The sequence below is a fragment of the Falco cherrug genome, chromosome 9 (genome assembly GCF_023634085.1).
Source record: "Falco cherrug isolate bFalChe1 chromosome 9, bFalChe1.pri, whole genome shotgun sequence".
NCBI classification, from domain to species: domain Eukaryota; kingdom Metazoa; phylum Chordata; class Aves; order Falconiformes; family Falconidae; genus Falco; species Falco cherrug.
This window is the reverse complement of record NC_073705.1, coordinates 37,387,730-37,412,182: the sequence shown is the minus strand read 5'-3', so window position 1 is coordinate 37,412,182 and position 24,453 is coordinate 37,387,730. Positions and strand designations below refer to the sequence as shown.

Sequence of the window (24,453 nt, the reverse complement as noted above, 5' to 3'; positions counted from 1 at the left end):
GATGTGAGCAAGGTCATACTGGCAAAGAGAAAGAAATGAGTTCAAGCCAGTGGGATTTATTCATGCAAGTGCTTGGGTTCTGGGAGACAAGCTGTATGGTTTAAAAAGGCAGCAGTTTGAAGTTGCTGGAAACTGGGTAGAAAATAGTGTTCAGGGCTGTGGGATTCTTCTGCTATGGTGGCTGTAGGGCTGTTGCAGGAAAACAGCTCCTAGGTCTAAGGGCCTTCCCCGCCGCATTCTCCTCTCTGGCCAAATGTTTGGGGTTTTGCATGTCAGCTTGCTGTGAGAGAGCTGCGGGTGTGGTGTGAGTGCTACCCTTGCAAGAGCAAGTTCTGTTTTATTGTGTACCAGGCTCTCGGACAGAAGCAAGGTGGGTGCCTTGAAGGAGATACATCACTTAGAATTTACTATGCAGATGTATCTGGAGACCATAGCAAAATGTTGGAGAACGTCTTCCATATAGGGTTACTGATTTGTTGAAGAAATCCCTGGTAAAGCTGGGTTCAGTTTCAGAGGAAGATTGAGATTTACTTTCTTTTTTTCCTAAACGGAGATCCTGGAAGTGGGCCAAGGCATCCAGATGCCTCAAAAGAATGGAGGTGGTGAAGAAGGGGGTGAGAGATGCAGGCAGAGATCTCTCATGCCAGACTGGCCCATTTTTATCTCTTCAAAGGTTCCTGAGGAAGCCAGGGAAGATGCTGAAGAAGGCATCTGAAATTAGCAGAGCTGTGCCCGGGTGCTGGCAGCAGCAGGACCTCTCTTTGATGGTACTGTGGGCATGAGGCCTGCTGTCAGGTCTTCACCCTGCCCCCTTGCTGTCCTCAGGCCCACATGAAGGACTGCTGCAGGCGTCCTTCATGTCAGAGGGCTGAAAAGGTCCTGCCTGTGCTCAGAGCCCTACATTCCTTCATCTTTGAAGGACTTCAGCAACTACTAAAGCAAAGTTTGCAAATGTATTGGGTGCCCGGGCGCTGAGGGGGGTCTCTGAGGAGAGGCTGGGGCTGCCTCAGGCTGGTTCCAGCTGGTTCTGGTGGCCCTTGGTGAGGCGCAGCCCAGCCCCTCGGCCTTGCTGTTGGTGCCTTGGGGAATCTGAGGTCAGAAAGGGGAAAAATGCTGGAAAGAGGAGAGGCATGAGGAAAAAAGTGTGAGGAACAGCTCTGCAAGCGCTGAGGTGGGAGGAGGGAGCGGAAGTTCTGGGGCAGACTCCATCCTGGTGTCCTCCATGGGCTACTGTGGATCTTTCCAGAAGGAATGTCCATTCCCCCCCACCCCTCATGGTGGGGGAAGGAGAGTTGGATCCTGGAAAAAGGGGTGGAGTGAGGAGAAGGTGTGTTAATTTCTGTTTATTATCTGCTTTAATTGGTGTTAAACTGTGGTTCCCCTAGTTGAGTCTGCCATGTCAGTGATGATTGAGTGATCTCCCTGCCTTTATCCTGACCCATGAGCTGTTTCATCTTGCCTTCTCCTGTGCTGTTGAGGAGTGAGAGAGCAGCTGGCTGGGCAGCTGGCCACAGTTACATGTACTTACATCCAGTAGGAGCATATGTAGTGGTGCAAAAATATTAGCTGCTTTGATGAGCTAATCCACATCATGGAGCTTGAACAGCAGATTTCTGGTCCGAACGCTGTTTTACTCTGCATCTTCGCTGCTTTGCAAACATGGCTGATAAGAGGAGGAAGCAAAATCGGAGGACAAAACAGGACCCAATGACTTAAGATGAAAGTACTGTTCTGGAGAGATCAGTGTCACAGACTGAGTACAGGAGTAGAAGTAGCTGGAGCCCTGAAGTGAGGGAAAGATCAATAAATGGAGCTCTTCAGCACTTTTCGGGTGGGTGGTTTGGGTTGCTGTGATTGCTTGAGGAAGCTTGCAGCAATTTTTGTCACAGAGATGCTGTCCAGGAGGTTTTAGGACAAGCACTGTTACAGCCAGGAAGGACATCCAGTTTTTCATGCTGTGAAAGTCAGGGTAGGGAGGAAAGTAGCTGTTGCTTGTTGGAAAAGGTGAGCTGCTTCACTACTGACTTAAGGCAGCCTTATCTAAAGGAGGCTTTTCATAAATGCTGAAATGGATGTTACAGCTGGCACTTGCAAATGTGTCTCTTCCAGATTTCACTCATGGAAAGAAATTTTTACATGGAGAGTGCTCGGGTTTTCACAAAATCTCTGCAGCTTTTGCTGCACTAGTACTCCAGCTAATGAGTTAGCAGCATGTTTTAGACGTGTTCTAGGTTAAGATACTAATCTTTTTCCATGCTTGGAGTGTTGGTTTCTTTCTGGACAACTTTTCTGATTTTCATTAGAGTTTGGAGTCCTGGTACCCCTAAGTTGTTACCATTCTATCATCGATGATAATATAAAATGGCAAACGAGTTCTGGCAGATTGTTCCATCTTTTCCTATCAGAGAGCACTTGCTGGTAGCTAAAAGACTGTTTTGGGGTTGGGTTTTTTTTTTGAGAAGGCCTTTGATTAACTTTGTCACCCATCTGGAATTGAAATAGCTATGTTAGGACCTATAGAGATGCTGTTAATTTTTACCTTTGGATTGTCCAATGTAGACCTGGACAAGGCTTTTTGAAGTGCTACTCTTAGACAAAAGAATTTCCCTTCCCCACCCCCACCCCCCACCCCCCTTTCTTTTTTGGCCTTGTTCCCATAATAATTCTGGGAGCAAAGCTGCATACCCCTGAGCCTCTTAACGTTGAAACAAAGGATTTAATGACTCTGAAAAGTGAATTCCTGCATATGTTCTCTTGAGACCCAGAAAGTTATTCTGGTGCTTAAAGCTTCTAATTTCAGTGGTCTAGTTTTGGTGCTTCTCACACTCCAAATGTCCCTTATTGTGTTGGACAAGTCTGTCTCAACCTGGGTGTAATTATTGCACATTTCATTGCTGAAGTAGTGAGCTGTCATCCATTTGTTTGTCGGCAGGCAAACAATTTGAGATCTGGTCAGCAAAGCTTGGAACAAGTTTCTCTTCTCTGACCCACACTGCTTCAGTCCTGAGCTTCAGCCTTCTGGAACATTTCTGCATAAAGCTGTTGAATTGCAGGCATCAGATAAAGGGTTCAGATAATTCTCTCATCTCAATTTTAAAATAACAGCTTCCCTTAAAGAAGAAAAAAATGTTTCATGATCCCTTAAGCTCTTGCTAACCTTGGATGGCAGAAGATGATATTTAGGTCTCTGCTGACTTTGAGTTCATTTGTTCATTTTTTTTCTTTTCCTAACCAACAGAGACAATTTTCTTAGATAAGAGAATTCTGACAGAGCATGTATCGCAAGGCACAGTTCGAACTGCAGGAATGACAGATATGTGTAGTTTAACCAGTGTCTCTTCCTGTAAAATGTAATGTCAGCATAGTGCTGTGGGGTTGATGAAACGGTTGGTTCAGATCTCAATCGCAGTAAAAGAATTATCGAAGAGGTAAAACCTAGGGACACCTCGGCTTTTTGATGAGTCACCTAACACCCTATTCTTTAACTTCTTTTCTTGCCTTTTCCCCTATTCTTGCCTGTATTGTGTGAGGGTGGGAGACTTCTGGAGCTAGCTTCTACCTGTTAAATAGTCATGGCCTTAAGGTGATGTCTTTGCCGTTGCAAGCCGGTAATATCTTTTGGTTATATAGCTATTTTGCAGGGGGGTAAATGCTGGGTTTAGTGGGGTTTAGGATTTGCTGAAAACTGCTACTGAATTTTTGGGCTGCCTTGGCACATCTGAGAGGAAGGGAGACTCTTGATGTGCAGTGCTTCAAAAACAGATGATTAGTGCCACGTAAGAGGGAAGAGTAAAGCAGTGAACAGCACTTATCTAAAGCGCCAGCTCTGCCATGGGATCGGGTAGAACAAGCATATAAACAGTGCTCTGTGGTAGTACTGTCTGGCAGGATGTTTTGTGTCTATCTGTATAAATTCTGCCCACTTACTATTGTATCTGATCTGATACTATTTTTGGAAAGGTTAAAAATTGAAGTTGCTACTTTGAACTACAAAAAGTTTAAACTTCCTATAGAGGCTTCCCCTCCTCGGGTAGAATTTGGTTCTGAACAGTGACTTACATGTGGTGCAGGTTCTGCTCACTGAAGCTCCTGACTTTTTTCATAATACAATTATGATCTCAAGACAGCAGATCTTGATTTGTCCAGGATGTGAAGCTGTATTTGTGTGTGGGGTGGTTTTGAGTTTTAAACCTCTTCAGGTGGAGTGGGTTCCTGGTTGCTAAGCAGTGGCACACAGGGGTGTTTGTCAGTCCAGATGACTTAATATTTTTCAAATGTAAAAACGTAAATTTGCCTTTTGGTTCCCAACACATATTAGGGGGCATGTGTGTGCAACATTGTTTTTGCCAAAACATACAGCTTCCCACTTAACTTCAGTTACAGCTGCTTAACGCCCAGTTCTCTTTTCCTGTTAGTTGCCTGTTTGACTTGACTGTGGGAAGCTGAAAATGCAGTTGCAAGGAGGAAAACTGCAAATGACTTGACTGATTTTCATTGTCAAGACTGAGAAGGCGTGCAAATACAGCACAAAGGAGAGTGAATTTCCAGAACTGCAAATTCATTGACCACCTGGTCCATAGGTCCTGCTTTCAAGACAGACTACTGCAGTTCTAACTATCCTAGACTTGCATAGCAGGCTTTGGAAGAAAAGTTAAGTAGCAGATAAAGCTATTTTAAGAAGATTATTGAAAGCAACCTCACAAAATACAGATGTCTGGACAATTTGGCAATGAAACAACAGCCTGGGTTTTGTTTGCAAACTTACATTGAAATTTGCTTTAAAAACAAGCCCTACCTGTGAGATAATTTATAGAAATTCAAGTTTGGCAGCTGTATTTTAGAAATCAACAAAAGACAAAAATCTCAGACCACAGGAATGCCCATATTGGACTGCAACTGTTGAAGAATCTGAGAGCTAGTCACTGAAGTTTATAGCACCATTGACAGATGAGACCTGGTGTTGCACTGTATTATTTTTTAAAATTGGGCGCTTTTATGCTGGAATTGTAATTTCACTGTTGGGGGAGGATTAGTATATGACTAGTATAACTTAGTCGTAGAAGGCAGACTTTAAATCAGTCTGATTTTAGATTTTCATGAACAAATTAGTCCCTTGCCAAAACTGTAGAACATAAAAACCATTCATGTGCACTTTTTTATTGGGCTTTTATTTATAGCTCAGTATAACAATTTTTGTTTTTATCTTGAACAATTTGTTCTTCTGTGAACAGGCATGTTTACTACTTGTAGCTTAGAGTTTCGATGCCTTCTGTAAGGGTGAGAAGGAAATATATGTCAGCACAGAAAACAACCGAAGAGAACCTCTTAATCCGCAACTGCCTAACCCTCCCCCATTATTATGCTAAAACTTTTTTTTCATCTTTGAAGACTGATGCTTTCGTGTTACTTCGACTTTCCATGTCTGCATAGTAGTCTAATTTCTTAAAACTGATTAACTCAGTGTGGCTTTAACCAATACTTTTTACATTAATGGGGAAAAAAAAGCTCGCAGCTGTGCTGTTACACGTTCTGACTTAAAACTCTGTGCTTTGGCCGTGAGGTGTGTAGAGGTGAACTTGGCTGAGGGGGGAAGCCCTACTGAGTGACAGATGGTAGGAGAAGGGGCTGTTCTTGACAGGCGCTCCTGGTTTGCTGTCACCCCTGCGGCGGATGGGAGGAAATGCCTGGCCACAAGCGTCGGGGTAGGTGATGGCAGGAAGGGGGGTCAGGAGGTGGCATTGGGGTGTGATTCTGCCAGACAAGCGTTACTGAACATTTGTCCTTTTTGCTGTTCTTGTATTTTCTAGGTGCATCAGAGGCTTTCTCCTTGGCAGAGTGTGAGAGTGGTCTATTGCAGTACAGTAGTGCCCTCTGATGGTGAGTATTGACACAGAGAAACTTGTGGTTCGCTTTTCACTTGCTAACTTACATCGTGTTCCCTGACCCTTTTTCTGGCTGAGGCTTTTTTGGCTAGGAGGTAATCTCATTTTGAACTAATTAAGTGATAGAGAACAAAGTCGGTCAAGAAGAATTATGGAAATGGTCAATTTGTCTAATAACTGTCCTTACAAAACTGGGCAAGCATTATAAAGGAAGATGTAATTGTGTGCAACTGTCCAATTTTTTTGCCAGACTTTTTCTGGATGCAGCAGTGAGGTCTGTGTGGTGCTTACTGTTCAGGGAGCTGTATGCCCTGTTAACTGCACTTTTGTTATGAAAATACCAGCTACTTGCTCAAGTGGCTGCAAGCACTGTTGCTGCAACAAATAAGTTGTGAAGCCAAGGCAGTTTTGTTCCTTTGTTTAAATTTTGGGGCAGCCCAGACGTTAAACTTTTTTGTTAAGGCTGTCATAACACAAAGCAAAAGAATGCACTGGTGGAACTTTTAACTGCAAAGAGGAAGCAAGCAGCTTTGAGATCCCTGCCTGCTTAACATCTGCATGCTGTGCGCAAAGACTAGAGCACTTACGCTGACTGACAAAAGTGGTTAGTAGATCCTGTCCCCAGTAGGGCTTGTTAATAAAGCCTGAAAGCTAATAAAGTAAATGCTTATGGCACGGTTGCTTTCTCTGCCAGGATACTGAGTGTGCAAACACAAAGAGAACATGACTGCTGTGGAGAACTCAAAATAAAGCCTGAAGCTTAAATAGGTAGAAGTGTCGAGGACATCGTAAGGTTGAGAGGATAACTTAAGTGTGTAGCTACTTGCCTGATTTTGTTTTACTTCTCCTGATATTGTGCTTGAATGTTTCTCTTATTTCTTGCAATAACTTCACCTTTACCAGAAGTAAATGTTGGACACAGAATTCTTTGGCCACACCCTTTTTAAAAAATTGTACTTTGTTTAGGCCTAAGGTATTGCTTAAGTTATTCCTATGCAAGAACAGAGATGTGCTGAAATGCTCATAATCTGTTACTGATGCACATACGGTTGAGTCAAAACTTTGTGGTGTTTGGGTGGAATTCATACCTTAAAGCAACCTCACACTTAATACAGTATGTAAAGCTTTTAAATCCTCTCTGGTCTTACTTAGCGGTATCCCTGGGCAGGTTGTAGATGTCTGTAAAATTAAATGAAATACACTTGTATCAGTAACTTTCTTTTACTTGTCTCATGTATTTAAGTACTGGCTTGAAATTAGGGAAGATTAGCTGAAATGTTAGCTCTATAATTGGTGAAATGTCAGAATGCTTTGTCCACTTAGTAACTTGTAGTTGCCCTCATGTAGGCAATCCACAGGGCTGCCAGAGCAGATGAAAGCGAAGCAGACAGCCATATCGCAGTGTCTTGTTAGTAGGTTTTATTGGAGCTGTCTGTTGCTGTCTGTTAGGTTTGTATTATTGACACGTTCTTCGGATTTTTTTCTTTTTGTTACTTGCCTCTGAGTTCTTCCCTCGCCAGTGCAATAAAAAATCTGACCAGAAGTTACTTGTGTGGGAGGTGATGAGAGGATCAAACTGGAATTATGGTCTTTCCTGCTGATGAATTAGGCAAGAAAATTACTTTTATAAGCTTTTTATAAAGAAAACATAAATTAGCTGTAATTCTAGACTTACTGAGTCAGTCTTCTGAAGGGAAATAACTTGGTCTTTAACACTTCACCTAAGCTGGAAATCCTTGAGAAAGGTTTTGTGTGTGCTACTGTTGCTGCTGACTCTTGGTGCAGTCCAAGCTATTGCGTTTATCACTGTGGTCTCAGTCTGGTCTGCGGAGGGTTAAAATATGGCAGTGCTGGTAGGCACTTAACTTAAAAGCTGGCAGTCATGGAGCTTCAGCTCCCAGTTGAAGCTCCCAGTGTTGTACCAGTGGGGATACATGGAGAAGTGTTGGTGCAGACATATTATCTCTTCTGCTCTGCAATAAACTGGCTCACTGCCTGTATGCTTAAGGTAGTATTTTAAAGAAAGACTGTTTTTCATGTCTTGTGGTTATGTAAGCAGTACATAAGTTAATGCTGTATTATGCTGCTCACAGAACCAACAAAGTAAATACTTAAGTGGCTATTTTAAGCTTCTAAATGTGTTGATTGTTCCTTCTGAGTCTGCTACCGTAAGTGTAGCTAATGCTTATCTATTTCTTACCAGTCTCTTGCTCAGATACTTGAGTGAAAAAATGCAAAAATCTGATAGTTGGTGTCATAACACTTGCTGATAAGGAGCTTGAAATTCTGTCTAAATGAATTGGCAGTTTGCGTTATTTTTTTCAATAAACTGTTGTCTCAGTTCTAAGCTTTGAAACACTAAAGCTACTAAAATCCTGTCAGGTGTTTGAGTCCTGAGAATAGGCATTTATAGGCTTCCGAATACTGGAGCCTGTTAAGATGCTTTAGTCATTTTAGATGTCCATACTTGGTCACTTTCACCTAGTCTTCAAGAAGACCCGAGGACCTCTTTGTCAGCACTGGATAGTAATCTCCTGGAGGACGGGGAAAGCCTTTGTATGCATGATTCAATTAATGAAGGCATGTGACAATAAACTCAAAAGCTTGATAGAACTCTTCTGGCTTTGTAAAACTGTACTTGGTGCATCCTTTCTCAACATACATGAGCCTCCCTTTTCGGAAAGGCATGCTGCCCCAAGACTTGTCCTAATATGTAAATGAACCTATGATAAACAAGTTCATCATCTGGCAGCAAATCACTGAAAAGGGAGATATAAAGGCCACTGGTGGCAAAACTTCCTGAACGGTGGCATGCTTAGAAATAGTTCCCTTTGGTAGTTCAAATGTCATTATTTGCTTCTATTTCTACTTGCGTTGACTTCTTTGACCAACCAGGTTCGATGCTAGCTGCTTAAATTGACTTAGCATGTCAACACATGAGTTAAACTTATTTGAGTAGATGGTGTGGTTCGTGTAGTTGGCCAAAGCTACAACAGGTGGCAATACTAAACCAGATGCAGTGTGGGTGGGTGTGACTGCACAGTGCTTAAGACATGGCAAATGCTCTGTGCAATAAAGATGACCTTACATTCTTACATAAGACAAATAAGTAGCGATCCAAAGTGAATCATTTCTAGGTGTGCTGCTATGTCTTGGCAGCTGCTACACTTGGGGGAAATTTTGACTGTTTGTAACTCAGTAGAGGGCATACAAACTTTTAACTTCTCTTTTCTATGTATTGATATCCCAGAGCACACAGAGTGGGCTGTCTTTCTGGCAGTAAAATAACTGGCTTAGAGTTCCTACAGGTCACTACCATAAAATTTTAGAAAGGGGCACTGAAACCTTTCAGAATGCTCTTGTAAAAGCTCCTGGCAGAAAAGGAAGATGTTGTTTTATCTACCCCACTAAGTAATGTATGTCTTCTGAAGTACAAAGTGTATTGATCCCATGGATTTTAGATGAAATGACCTTGAAGCTTAAACTCGGAGTGCTATTCCTACAACCTCATACTCCTGACTATTGTCTTAAATATTTGTTGCCTTGCGGCAAAGAAGGAGGGCAGAACTAAACAAGAATAAAAAGGTTTGAAGTAGGTCCTTCCTTGATGTTTGCTAATATACACAGTTTGCCTTTGTCTTCTGGGCTGTAAATCCTGATAAATTGCATGCTGTTTTGTCTGCCATAGTTCAAAATACTTTGATTCTCAAGAACAAACCAAATCATTATGTGCTACCAAGTTGTGGCTTTTAGATATCGTGTTGCCTTTGGTGTAAACATGATTGTGTTTAGATTAAGTATCTTTTACTTTTCCACAAAACACAAAGTTTTAAGACATGCTGCCAAGTTAATGGTACTGAAAACCTCTGACATGCCTCGGTTTTCCTTTGATAGGCATTATCTCTTGATAAAAGATGAACCACAAATTTAGTCTGTCTTGCGTTCAGCTCATAACTCTGTCTTTCTCTGTGGGATAAATACAGAACTAATGTGAGAAGGTCTGCTGATTTTTCATGGTAAACTTACATTTTTGTCTTCTTTGTAGAAGTGACAGTGGTTTACCAAAACGGGTTACCTGTAATTTCTGTGAATCTTCCATCCCGGCGTGAACGCTGCCAGTTCACGCTCAAACCTATCTCAGACTCTGTTGGTGTGTTCTTACAACAGCTGCAAGCAGAAGACAGAGGAATTGATCGGGTTGCCATCTACTCAGCAGGTACTGTTGTTTATAAGCTAATTGATTTACTTACTTGCCACCTATTTTTGTCTGGCCTTTTGCTTTTTAAGTAAAAGTTTGCTATGGTGTGAGTTATTTGACGCTCCTGAAAAAGTATAAGGTAGAAATGCCACTCCTAGTGGAGGAATGCTGTTAGCTCTCCCTGTGTAATCAGGTCTGTAAAGGAAATCTGACTGTAGAGTGAAGGAGGAGAAACACATTCCTAATGATTAGTTTACAGACATCAGTCCTAATGGAGGAGTTTGCACTGAGTTTCCTACTATTTAGCTATACAACCTGTGTTAGATGTTCTAATCTGTTTGTAAGGAAGTAGGTAAGAGGTGGTACAAGGGAAATCGTACCTTGTGTAGCTATGAAGGCTCAGTCATGTTTCACTTAGCCTTATTGTACTGTTTTGTTCAATTGCTGTGTCTGATAGCCACCAAAGCTCTGAAACATTGTTACGGTGTCTTTATGACAGTGCCATCAAAGCAGGTATTTCCTTAAAGGTCTTGGTCTGGGAGGAAGGTGTTGCTAGGTTAGTGGTGTCAAAACTGTCCAATACCAGAGACTGAAATAATTTCTAATGCCAGTGGGGAAAGATGAAGGTCACTTAAGTGGATTGTATTGCAAAACATTAAAATATTCACAGTGTGTGGGATGAAGGGAACTGCTTTTTATAAGATGGCTCGAAATACCAAAGATGTAGAAAAGCAGCTGCATATGTAGCTGAGCTAGTATTTGCCAGGTAAGGTCTCCCAGTATATATATAAGTATCTTGATAAAGAGTATCGTCTGTGGGAAGACATAGAAATCCAGTAACTGGACTTGGGATGGCATTGCAACTTAGCCACAGCATATTTCGGTACAGTTTGGTTTCTACTCTTTAGTAACTCATCTGTTTGCCTTACAGATGGCACACGTGTTGCCTCTTCTACAGGCATAGATTTGCTTCTGCTGGATGACTTCAAACTGATCATTAATGATGTCACATACCACGTCAGGCCACCAAAGAGAGGTAAACCAGCTTGGTTCTGGTAAACATCAGAAATAAAACTTAGTGTTCATTTCCCTGTTTAATTGCAGTGTGCTTTATTAACTTGTTCAAGAACACCAAGTGTTATTTCTAAAGGAAACCTTGCAGATTCTATTCCTGCCCTTGTAGTCTAATTTAGTGATACCAAGTAATGGGAGTAGTCAGTAATGAAAAGCAAATATTCATTCTGCTCAAAGCCATACCCCTTGTAAGAGGAATAAGTGCAGAAATGTAATTTCTTTTAATTTCAATTTTTTTCTGATATTTTTTCTGATTACTGAAAAGTAATTAAATTTAACTCATTCTGAAGGATTACAGTACAAAATGGGAATTGGATTGAAACTTAGGTTATCTGATTTATAAGAATAAATTGTGCCCTGACCTGACAGTTAATGTTGTTTCCTATTAAGCGTGGTACTTTGAATACTGCAAATAAACCTGGAAACCTTGTTAACTAACAGACAATGAAATAAATGAGACCGTGCTATTACAAGGTTACATTGATTAGAATCAAATAAGAAGGGACTGATTCAAAACCTATGTTGAATCGATAACAAAATCCTTCTAAATTATGGGCTTCGGACACATGTGTAATTTTGAAGATGTGAAAACTTGCAAGAAGCTTTTGAGATTATCCAGAGTTAGTGGCAAAAGCAGGAACTTGGTATTTTCATCTGTCCTCTACTCTCTCTCCTAGGCAACTTTATAGGCTTCATAAAGCACCAGGTTCTTGCATGCCTATACTTACCTCTGAGGATTTAAACAAAAGGACCAGTTTTGGAAATGTTGGTCTGCTTGTTGGCTTGGCTCACAGGTAGTGGGGGATTTCTGTCTACCTTATTTTTCTGTTAGTGCAGGCAATAATGTGAAGCTTGCAAGCAGTTATGTTTCTAAAAAAAGTTTTTAGCCCTGTAGACATGCAACCAGATTAGGAAGGATTTGTAACTTTACTTTGTATGTCCACTTGAAGTTAGATGGTGGAAATACCTTCCCCTATTTATCTGAGTGTTTTCCCTAGTGTTTGGGCCTTCCTCCTTTCAAGCAGTAGATGGTGAACAAAATCATTCATAAGGCAAAAGCTGTGAGGGAACTGATAATGTTCCTTTTACCATCTTGACCATCCTGAATAAAGCAACATGTTAAAGCAAGTTATCTGTCAAAAATCGGGAGACTGACCATATCTTCTGGGTCTGAGACTACCCTGGCTGGCTGATTGCTAGGAAGATCTGCTGATATATGCCATCTTCCTCTGTAGATGTAGTTAGCTTTCAAGGACCTTTTTGCAAGGAAAATAATAATGTGTTCTAGAGTTTTATTATTCACAGTATAAAAATACCAAGTTAAAAAAAAAAAAAGTTTGACTTGGGGAACTTTGTGCAGCCACTTGTCCTTACTATGTGGGAGTGCAGCATTGGGTGAGGTGCTGTTTCTCCCCTAAGTGTGAGTTAGACTGACCTCCACTAGAGATGTTTTTTTTTTTTCCCACGGTCTTGTTAAAAGCACCTTAACAGAAAACTCTCCATTGAGTCTGGGTATCTAAATGACTGAATATTACACACACAAAAAAGTTACTCTCTGCTCTGTCACCCCACTGCTCAGTGTCCTGAATGTTTCTTCACACGCTTACAGGACTTCTTAAACCAGAGAAGTAGAGTGAGGATTTTAACAAGGTAACTCTTCTGTTAGCCCCTGAGAGCAGGTGATGATTCAAGCCAAGCTGGGCTAGTCTGTAATTTTTAATACAACTAAATGAGAATGCAGACATGGTGTCTATTTCTGCACTAGAGAAATTGCTGTCCCGAGGTAAGGCCATTCACATGTCCCACCTACCGAATGTTTGAGAGAGCAAAGGCTGTGTCAGTGAGTGGGTATGTTTTTTGGTTAGCTTGCTTGTATGATATACTTCTTGTGTGCTGGTAAGTGAGCTCTGGGATCTCCTAGGTTACATGAAATTGCAGACTCTGATTCTTTTTCCAAGGAGATTTCTATAGTTAGTTTGTAGTAAAATGAATATGCCCATAAATAGGCCCTGAGATTAGTTCTGTTAAACCTTTCAGTTATTGTTTTTCCATTTTTACAAAATCACTAGTATTTTGGAATGGAAATGCCAGGATGCTGTAATCTTAAATACTAAGTACTTCTTGATGGTCACTTCGGGAGGAACACATGGGGGTTTTTTCTTCATAGGGAAACAGGAGCCTGTTAGCTGGGAGGGGGATTTGGTGTGTCTTGGCGCAGACAACTGAGTGTCTTTCCCTTGAGCTGCTAGTGCTAAAACTTGAGCTGTCCATAGCTGTTTATGTGTTGGTAAAATCGTATTTTGAGAAAAGAACCTAAGGCACAAGCCCAAGGATGCTACAAAAATTAATTTATTAAAAATTATTTCTGTATTTGGTTGATGTAGGGTTCTTAAGCTTTGTATGGAAAAACACAAGTTTCAAAATTAAGTGTGTAGTACAATACCACTAGTCACAACTGTCTTACAAATTGATTTCCTTTAGGAATCCTTTTTGTGTTGAAATGTGGGGATGAAGGCAGTTTCAGTTAGCAACCCAGTTACTATCTCGTCTTAAATACTGTGACTGAGAATTTCATCGCCCTGTAGATGGCACAGCAGGGTGTTACCCAGAGAGTGTTGGGAAACATTTCCTGGCATTGGTACTCAAAATAACGATCATAAGACTGCATATTTCTGGGGCCACTAATCCAAGGTGTTTGGTTGCCATCATCAGTAACTATGGCTGCTGACAGTCTGTAATCTAAATTTTGACTGTTTCTTGACAGCTGGTGTGATGGATCATACTACGTAGTTCATTTGTCTTAAGTCTTGTATATAAAAATGGATCACAAGTAGCTGTTGATAACTAGCAAGCGTAATAGTATGTATCTCTTTTTCTTATTCTTACCAAATTTTAGAAATTTCCAATAATAAAGCCTGATGTTCTTTTGAAGAAATTACACTTTCTTAGTGTGCTGTAGCTCTTCCAAAGGCTTCTTGGTTGAAAAGATAGCTTCATACTCTTCCTGTAGAGATTAATAGCAGTTTCTCAAGAGTATGTAAGAAGTTCTGTGGGTACACACATATAAATCAGTCTCTTTCTTTCCTAGAGCTCTTAAGCCATGAAAATGCAACAACGCTGAATGATGTCAAGACATTGGTTCAGCAGTTGTATACTGCCTTGTGCATCGAGGAGCACCAGCTGAACAAAGAGAAGGAGCTGATAGGGAGACTAGAGGAATTGAAGGAGCAACTAGCACCACTAGAAAAAGTAAGAAGTTTCTCATTGTATTCTACTTACCCGCCAAATGCAGCCTTAATTTATTTCAAGGTTTTAATTAGGCCCCTGGCATGCTTCAAAGAGCATCACTGCTTCAGTGATCTTAAAACTAACTGTATACCAAATCATGTCTGTTTCTGGTTTCGGTGGAAGTGTTTTGTTTCCTTGCTTTATGTAACTGGAAGTTATTTTGGTAGTAAATAAAGACTGGGGATAATGCAACAGAAAATCTCTAAACGTAGAGAAATAAATACTTTTGCAAGGCATTCGGAGCATGCTCAGTGCAAAATATGGATGATAGCAAGATAGTGATGGAAAGGAAGTCTAGATTTGTCTGCATAATCTAGACTAAAATCATATGTTTCAAACCACTTAACATGAATATAAATACAAGATGCTTTTTTTACATTATCTCTTAATTTTACATTATCTCAATTATTTTTGAGAGTACAAGGTGTATGCTTTTGTCTTGTGCAGGTAAGGATGGAGCTCAGCAGGAAAGCAGAGAAGAGAACAACCTTGGTGTTGTGGGGAGGCCTGGCTTATATGGCCACTCAGTTTGGGATTCTGGCCCGCCTCACCTGGTGGGAGTATTCTTGGGACATTATGGAACCAGTCACCTATTTCATCACCTATGGTAGTGCCATGGCAATGTATGCTTATTTCGTAATGACTCGCCAGGTAGGACTTGTTGTACTGACACTTCAGTAGAAGACTTTTTTTGAGCTCTGCTCCCTAGGAAAATAGCAAAATTTTGCCCATTAGAGGTAGCTTTGCCCCTTATCCTGTCAGAACCTGGGTGCCACTTGATTTGATTCGCGCTCTCCAGAATGGTGGTGTATGATTGTGGGGTTTTCTGGTCGTGGTCATTGGTGATTTCCTGGTTGTCTTACTGTAAATGCTTACACATGTTCAGTGATTGACTGCTTTAGTTGTACAGGTTCATCTACTGACAGATAATGGTTTTTGCATGCCCACACATGCAGCCTCATGCCCACTGACTTGCACCAGAGGCATCCAAGTGCTGTGATTTGTGTCTGCCCCAATAAACTATGGGTTGTGAGGTACCTTCTGAATTTCAAGGAATCCCACCTCTGACATGAGATGTTGGTCTTTTTAAAGAGACAAAATTTCAGGGATCTTGCTGGAAATGCTTTTGTTGAAGTGTTTCATGGATCTGGTTTCCCATCCAGATAAAGGATCCTTCTCTGGAGCCTGGTAGTTGTGACGGACTGTGTGGATTTTCTAGTACATGGTTTGTCTCATCACTCCCATTTAAACTTCATAATCCCATCTAAATAATGAGGCGGTGCCTCAGAAAGTCTCTGCTGTCACAAGACCATCAGAACAGATGCTGCTGCAGGTGTTCTAGCATGGTGTCCCAGGGGTCTGTCAGCTGCACATTTCAGGGGCTGAGGACATGCGTGCCCCTGTCAGGGGGCTGCTAAGTGCAGTTGGAACTTCTGCCGTGTTTGGAATCAGATCTGGTGTTTTAATTGCCATCTGTATTAATTAGTATTTTTTCAGCCAGATCTTAGTATCTTGGTGTTTCAAGGATGATGTGATACTGAATGCAGCTTTTCTCCACCTGATAGTGCTGGCCATTGGGTGTACACCAGACACAGAGGCTGTGGGCTGTTCCAGTGCAAGGGAGAGTTAACTTGCGCAGGCAGACCTGTGCTTTGGAGAGGCTATGTGGGATTTGTTCTGAACAGATCTGCTGCTCCAAGTCACCTGCATGCTCTAAAAAGCTGTGGCTTTTTGCGGTAGAGTATCCCTGGCAAAAGCTGTGGTATTGGGTTCTTATTCTCCCTTGCATAACTTCGTTGAGAGATGAACTCATGAGCAACTATTGTTGCTTTAATTAACCATTGCACATTTATGATCTTAAGAAAAAGTATGGGCCATCTTACAAAGGCTTTCTTATGGTATAGCTTTTTTTCCCTTTCTCCCCATAAACTTGTCACTTGATTGAGTGAGGGCTTAATTGCTGGCTGGGGTCAGCCCACCACACTACGTGAGCTTAGACAGTGCTGTCTGGTTTTGTGCTTTCACTGACAGAAATTAGTCATTCTCCCAAAACACACCTGAGATATACTGTGCTAACTGTATCCTGTGTTGCATCCTGTTGTGGCTTTATTCCTATCTTCTCTCCTTTTTTGTTTTTAGGAATATGTTTATCCAGATGCCAGAGACAGACAGTACTTGTTATTTTTCCATAAAGGAGCCAAAAAGACGCGATTTGATCTAGAGAAATACAATCAACTCAAGGATGCAATTGCTCAGGTAACAAGATTTTTTCCAGATGACAAAGAAGCTACTGTTTGCTAGTTCTTAGCTGCTATTAATGGATGCATCTCAAATAAGTTTGGATATATCTTAAGTTTCCAGTGCATTTTCTTGTCATAGCCCCGGTGCAGTCACTGATTTGGTGTTGATCTGCCCAGGAACAGAACGACTGGATGTGTAAATCAACATGAAATGGTTGCTTATATCTGTTGGTAAGGGGTGTTTTGAAGCTGCTGGCAAATCTTGAGTTGCTTCAGGCACTTCATGCCTTAGAGGAGGCTAATTCAACATTTTCTTTCTTCTCAACTCCTACACACCAGATGGATTTAGTGAGGAATGAAGACTTGCATCCATTCAGTTAATGTCTTCATGACATAAAACTTCAGTGCACTGGATTGCAGTCATGGAAAAGAATGTTCCAAATACTTAGCTGTATTGTTAGAGGCAATGGGGACAGATTTCTCATATTCTGGGGGTAGGCACTTTTGGCAGACTGTCCATGTTGTGGGATCTGCTTAACAAAGGAGTCGAGTGGAGGTCTTTCATGATGTTTTGGAGAGCCTTTCTGCAGAAGGATGGCATGAGCAGAAAAAGCAGAGCTACCATGTTCTTTTTTACAGCTCTGTATCATTCTCTGTTTATTCTCAGGCTCTGGAAATGACAGAGTAGGATATCCAAGGCACGTTGGAGAAGGAGCTGTGCAAGGAGTAGAGGGAGGTTGGAGCTAGGCTCTCTTTGTTTCATGAGAAAACCCAGAAAGACCTCTGGGTTTTCTCATGCTGTATTGAATACAAATACCCTTGGCTAGCCGTATTTTCCTGGAGCTTTTCTTTTAGAATCAACCATTTCCATTAATCTAGTTTGTTTCTGTTTGAGTTTGGGGGTTTGTTTGTTTGTTTTACAATAAAAAAGGTTCCAGTGAGTTTCTGGGGGGTGAAATCTTTCCTGCCATGTTTCTTTTAACTGGCTGCATGTAGAGAAGTTTAGAGAAGTATAGAGCAAATGTCTTTAGGTGCTGAGAATGGCTTTCCCAAATACAAGCCTGTGACTTTGTTTTACTTTCTGTAAACTTCCCTTCTGGACAGAAAAACAAGGAAATACAGAAGAGTTTTGTATTCTGTAAAGGGGAGTGGTATTGGAGAAGGTGTATTGGGAGCTTGTTCTTTATAATGTGTCTTTTACTTTTAGGCAGAATTGGACCTTAAGAGGCTTCGAGACCCACTGCAGGTTCACCTGCCCATCCAGCAAATTGATGAAAAGGACTGATCAGCAACGAAGCTCTGAACCCCGGCAAAAAACCTGTTCATAGCTCTTGCCTTTTTAATTAAAGCATTGCAGGTGGAAGCTGGGAGGTTGTGTTGGGGTGGAGGGTTTTTACCTTTAATCAAGACAAAGGACTGTAGGGGGGAATCTCTTAAACCTGAAGATGGGACATTGTGGAATGTTAGTTCTGAAAAGGGCTTGGCAAATAGTCACATTTAAAAACTGTCTGAATGGCAATTGTGTACAAATACAGGATTGGGGAGGGGGGGGGGGTCATGAAAAGAGTGTAATGTTGGGGTGTACGGATGTCTTCTTCCAGCTTTGCAGGGTCTGCCTCTTGATAAAGACACCAGCAGCCTGCTTAGCTTTTTTAATTTTCCTTTACCTGATTCAGATCTCTCTTTCTCTCTCTCTCTCTCTCTCAAAAAAACACAAACAAACAAAAAAAAAACAAACCCCCAAAAAAACAAAAACAAAGAATCCAAGCCACCTGGAGCTATGGCTGGTGATCAGAACTTGCACTCCACGCCATTAACACGCACACTTCTGATCAGACCTGGTCTCTTTTATAAAGTTACTACAAGACTGCTTTCTACTGGAAAACCATGAGCTTCCCCTCCCAGCCCACCCCATGTGCTCCACTGACTTCTTCCTTCGCTTATTTGTAGCACAGATTGGTTGTAGCCAAGTGAGAGAAGGAATGAGTTTTCTTCTGGACATTTGATAATTGACATTTTTGGATTATTCCATAATAACTATATAAACTTTGTGTTCCAGTGCCCTTCAGTTCCTTCTAGAAATCAATGGCAGCGTTGCATGAGAGGTGTTTTGGGTTTTTTTTATATTCAGTCTTAAGGGACAGAGATTCCCTTCTTCTACCCCAATCTGATAGCCACCTGGACTATGAAATTATGAAGGATTAAAGGATTGTGAAACTGTTGCGTTGTCATGAGTCCTGCTTCTAAATGGAACAGTTTTGGAACATGGAATAGTGAAAATTTATATTTGAGTACTTATGTAAATGGGATAAAAGGCCTTATATATGTTCAAACCATTTTCCTTGCCCAGAGGCTTTTTTCAAAGCCTGGGGCTCTTAAAGTGCAAGGCACAGAACTACTTTAGTTCTCTAGCACTTTCCCCTAATGAAGTAGCTTTGAATGAACTTTGTGTCCACAGGTCAGAAGTTCTTAGGAGTGGCTAATGACATATCTTGTTCTTAAAAGAAGTAGAGGAAGGAAAGTCAACCCATTGCCCTCTCTTCTAGCCAAGGCTGGCTGATCTCTTAGCAGATAAAACATCTCTTCTTTCAAAGCAGGTCAGTCTGCTTTAGCATCCTGCTGATAAATACTGTGGAGACAGGATGAAGGTGGGAGAAGGTCACTAAGCTTTATATACAGAAAGGCTGGCTGCTTTTTGATGTTTCACTACTACTTCTCACTGTGTCATGGAAAGAGGATTCTGGTTTTTTGGAGAACCATGTTTTTAAAAATATAGGAAAGAATAAACAAATCAGTATTAACTAGACGCCAGGTGCCTTGCAGATGTGGAAACACAGCTGGGATTGCTGCCTCTTCTCACTCAATGGCATGTTGGACTGAATGGGTGCATGTTTCTAGTTTGTTTTTTTTCCTTCCCCTTTTCCTCTGTCTTTCAATTTAATTACATTGTGTGATTATTTTTTATCTGTTTTATCCTGTTTGTGTGGTGAGTTTTAAAGGGAAAAAAATGAACACAATCCTGTAGCTAAATCCTTGGTGTGCGTTTGGGATGAGGGAGGGAGCATGGAGAAAAATCCTTTAAAAAACAAACAAACTGAACATGTGTAAAATCCTGTATCATTTATGAAATATGTATAAAAGAGCAATGTACTTCTGGAACAATAAATAACTATTCAATTTTTGAATCGGTGCTCTTGAATAACGTTATTTTCCCCAGCTGAGAAGAGAATATTGTGTGTGGCAGTTTGTCACCTGAGTTTCCTCCATTTCTTTTTGTTTAGGTTGTTTCTTCTTGACCTTATATCACTGAGGCTCCGGTGATGCAGATCATAGCTTTCCTGAAGCAACTTGGATGGAGATCTTGCTGTCATGCCTGGCTCTGTAACACAGGGATCTCAGGAGCAGTTGAGGTGGTGAGGCAGAGGTAGAGCTACTTGGCCTAACAAAGGTTTGCCTTTGTTTGGCCAGCATAGTAGCTCCACGTGGAGGCTGACAAAATCTGGAGATGTGGCGTGCTGCAAGATAAGGATATGTACGGTTGTGTAATACCTAGCAACCTAAAAGGTACCAAGTAGAGTCAATGTATTTCTGTATTGCATTCAATTGCTGTTTCAGTGGAAAAGTGAAGTTTTAAGCTTCTGTCACTTTCTTTCTGGGCCCTTGAATGGCTGTGGTCTGATTTGTCATGATGACTTATTGTTTGTTCATTAACTTTGGGAGTTAGCAGATTGTACTTGGTCCTAACTTTATGGGATGTTAGGATCAGACATCTGGAGCCAGAAGGTTTTAATCGTGTTCATTGACTGTCTTAAAAAAAAAAAAAACAAAACAAAAAAAACCCCAAAAAAACAAACCCAAACCAAAATGCATGATCAGCCAGTTCTTCAAACAGTCAACTTCTGTGGTTTTTAAAGTTGGAGGGGAGGGGCTAGAAGCTGTTAGTCATTGCGATCTACCTTTAATTGCTGCTGAAATTCAGTTCAGCAATGCTGACAAACCCTCTTCCTCCAAGCAGCTGTTAGTCTGCTGCTGTGTACAGATGAGCTGTTGCTCTCCCTACACAAATTACTTGGATGAGTTGCATAAGAAGTTGTCGCATCTTTGCATCCAGAAGAACTGAAGACTTGGACGTCTAGCACCACAATGTCTATTTCGAAGGCAAAAAAATGGTGTGGCAGAATTATTCCTGCACATGCTGTATTGTTTGCTAGAGATGATGCAGGAAAAGGAGTAAAATTAGGGTTTACAATTGTACCCTAAAATATGGGCTGTCGAGTGGGTCTTGTTAGTCTGTACCCCTGCAAGATTGTTGTCTTGCTCCTCTGCATCACCAGTGCACACATGGTCTCTGCCAGGGGTGGATGATAAGCTACAAACCTCAAACTCATTTTGGTGCTTAGAATCATAGAATGGTTTGGGTTGGAAGGGACCTTAAAGATAGTCTAGTTCCAACCCCCCTACCATGGCCAGGGACACCTCCCACTAGACCAGGGTGCTCAGAGGCCCACCCAACCTGGCCTTGAATGCTTCCAGGGCATCCACAACTCTATTGGTGTTCTAGTGCCTCACCACCCTCACAGTAAAGAATTTTTTTCTAACATCTAATCTAGATGTCTAAATACCTAAAAAGCTTCTGCTTTTGTTTTGCTTGAATGCTAACATCGAAGGGAACGGTGATGTTTGTTTGCTCTACTGAGATATACTGTTGTAATCAACGTCAACAAACTCTCTTGCAATAGCTATTTCATGCCTGGAAGTCAGGCAGGTAATAGTCCTGTGCCACTGGCAGCACTTTAAGAGCAGGCTGTGCTGCCTGAATCTTCAAGTAATGCCACATTCCGTTCTTAAAGTCCTGTGAATGATCAGCAGCGGTGTGCATTGCAGTGTTCAGATGCTGCTTTTTCTGTCAATTTTGTTATTCATTTAGTTAACCTCTCTTCCCTGTCTTGCTTGAGGGAGCTTTGAAATAAATACGTGTCAAGTTCGAAGTTGTCTGCAGAAATGTATTGGGTTCCCTTTTTGCCATGCCTGCAATGCCCTACCTTGCAAGCACCTCCAGGAGAGGTGTTCATGGCTCCTGTTTCCTGAAGAACCAAGGTGAAACCTTTTTCCTTTTCTACTGTAACGCTTCCTACCTGGCAAGCAGTGACAATGATCAACTTGCTACAAGTTCTTACACTTCCATGTTGGCTCTAAGAGGGTTTGCATGATGCTCTGAAGCTATTGTTGGCTGTCAGACCTTGGCACTATGTCAGTCAAGTGAAGCTAGCCAAGCTCTGAGCCAGTGGAACAGTTTCTTTGATTTTCTGTGCCTTTTGTGTGGAGTTGTAAATGCAAACTGCTTTCTTCATGCTACATTGTATGACTTCATTTTCATATAACAAGGGGATTTTTATATCTTAAGTATTTTTCTACTTATTACAGTTATTACATTTTAAAGAAAAAAATCAGTTTTATTTCTATACTGACATTAAAGGGGCGGGGGGGGGGGAAGGTAACAAGTAAAACAAACTGCAAGTTTAATTTTCATCCTTGTATCTAAGCCTTTCAGTTGGTCAGTCATGGAGTGGTTTGGGTTGGAAGGGACCTTAAAGATCATCCATTTCCAACCCCCCTGCCATGGGCAGGGACACCTCCCACTAGATAGACCAGGCTGCTCAAAGCCCCATCCAGCCTGGCCTTGAACACTTCCAGGGATGGGGCATCCACAGCTTCTCTGGGCAACCTGTGCCAGTGCCTCACCACCCTCACAGTAAAGAATTCCTTCCTAATAACTCATCTGAATCTACCCTCTTTCAGTTTTAAGAAATGCTGAGTCATTGTGGCTCTGTAAAATTGTAGAAGATGGATCTGACTCTTTTTGCTGCCCCTGACTAGTTTTGCCATTATGGATATGCTGTTTATGCCCCAATTCTTCCACCTAGAAATTGAGAAACATGGAAAACATACTGGGTTCTGTAGGACCTGTGGAAAAACGCTGTCAAAACAGAGTTCTGCAGCACCGAGCTCCACTAAGGGAAAGGAAATAACTGCTACTCTTTGCTAAGAGTGAGTTACTTGTCTGATTTTAATGGGGTCCTGGTGTTTTACTTTTTCTTGTGTAGACTTTGCTGGTACTTCACTGAATTCATGCTCAATCCCTGATCTGAATAGCCCTTCCCATTGGCACTGTGTCCTAGGACAAGTTGTTTACAGCAACATGGCCTATCTTTAAGTCCTTGACTTCTGTGCAATCCATCTCAGCAGCCTGTCAAGGCGTATTGTGAACATACATCCTCAAATCAATTGCAGACAGGGATTCTGTCATGTGTGTCAAGTTCTCCTCTCTCCCAGTGGCAGGAAGTGCTGATTAGCCCTTCCGTCTGCTCCTTCTAGGCAGGCTGCAGGAGTTCCTCCTGCACCAAGAGTTGTTCTTCACATACTTTGCTTTCATCAAACATCGGTGTGTCTTGAGAGGTGGCTCTGACAAAGACAAGGCCAGCTTCAGCGAACACCAAAGCATCTTTCTTCAGTAGTCCATTACAAACAGAAAAATTTGAGTTCCTCGTGTAAGGATGGCAAAGTCTCCAAATCTCTGAGAGGGGCAAGAAGTGTGGTTGCCTCCTCCAGAATTACCCTTTCTTGCATTAAGGATAGACATACCCAAGCATAGAAAGCAGCAGGTTTAGACAGTCCTGTTTCTTGTGTACCAAAATAAAATCCCAGCCCTGTATTTTAATATTGTCTTTTATCTGTGTCTTTTAACCCACGCTTATGCCTACCTTCAAGAAATACTAACTTAATCCTGATTCTTCTTGCTTCTTGGGAAGTCAGGCTCACTTGTCTTTGGGGTGGGGAAGAGGAGGTCAGGAACAACAGATTTATCACATCTGCCTAGAGAGTGCAGGCCCTTGCAGCATCTAGAGTACTCCATTGGAATTCTATCTTCTCCCACAGAGGGTCTGTTTGCAGGAGGGTTTTTTTGTTTTGGCCCCTTCCCCTCTCCGAAATAATTGCTGCAGCTCCCCGAGGCATGGATTTGCAGTGGTTTACTGTAATACAGGTTATTATTGGTTGACAGGGAACTGGAGCTATGTATGTCACCCAAAATAACTTCTGAAGCAAAGAGAAAGTACTGATAGAGGAGTTGCCTCTGGTTCTTCTTCTGGAAGACTGAGATATTCTTTATCTGTCCTGTGGATCCCGAGAATGTTTAGAGGCAGGACACTGAATCTTCTCTAGTTTTAGACTGCTTCCTTGAACTAGATTTTATGGTGATTTGGATAGTGTCATCTCTAGGAATGCTGGGGCATCTTCTGCTTTAATCCATTTTGGAGAACTTGTTAGGGCCTGTCTGTGCAACTTGTGAGGCTCAAAACTGCCATGATGCCGTTCATTTTCGTATGCTAACTGTCGGTTATCAGTCCTACATAGTTGTTAAAACGTTACTAGCGTCAAGGCTAATACACCACCTAAAAAAATAAAAGTAGCTGATAATGAAATGGTTTGGAGAAATACACACACCTCTAACAAATAGAAAATTCAATTCAAGCTTGTCAGTTTTATTTACCTGGGATCTTAAGTATGAATCAATCTCTCAGTCAAAATCACAAATACAGCTTCCTGTGGGTTGTGTATTATTGTCCGTTCAATTTTAGTTTGTCTTCTGGGAATTCACATAATCACCTTTTGAGGGTTATCTGCCATGCTAGCTTTGCGTAGTGAATTTGTTTTCCTTTCCTGTTGTTGAAAAGCTTGTCTGGTACTGCATAGCTGTCAGCATAATATAGCC

The 24,453-nt window shown here is 41.5% G+C and overlaps 1 protein-coding gene across 3 annotated transcripts in view; it reads left to right on the top strand.

Annotated features, from left to right (window-relative positions):
* The window catches only part of MCU (mitochondrial calcium uniporter), a 91,477-nt gene extending 73,096 nt beyond the window's left edge, over nucleotides 1–18,381 (top strand). Inside the window, exons 1-8 of one of the 3 annotated variants that reach the window (XM_055721532.1) lie at nucleotides 4,534–5,702; nucleotides 5,808–5,877; nucleotides 9,928–10,098; nucleotides 11,012–11,116; nucleotides 14,243–14,403; nucleotides 14,890–15,093; nucleotides 16,582–16,698; nucleotides 17,894–18,381. In XM_055721532.1, coding sequence (XP_055577507.1) covers nucleotides 5,610–5,702; nucleotides 5,808–5,877; nucleotides 9,928–10,098; nucleotides 11,012–11,116; nucleotides 14,243–14,403; nucleotides 14,890–15,093; nucleotides 16,582–16,698; nucleotides 17,894–18,010 — 1,038 coding nt within the window. In that variant the 5' untranslated portion in view covers nucleotides 4,534–5,609 and the 3' untranslated portion in view covers nucleotides 18,011–18,381. Of the gene's footprint in view, nucleotides 1–4,533; nucleotides 5,703–5,807; nucleotides 5,878–9,927; nucleotides 10,099–11,011; nucleotides 11,117–14,242; nucleotides 14,404–14,889; nucleotides 15,094–16,581; nucleotides 16,699–17,889 lie in introns of those variants that run through there. The other 2 variants (XM_055721531.1, XM_055721533.1) reach the window with 2 other exon arrangements.
* Nucleotides 18,382–24,453: the final 6,072 nt, after the last annotated feature.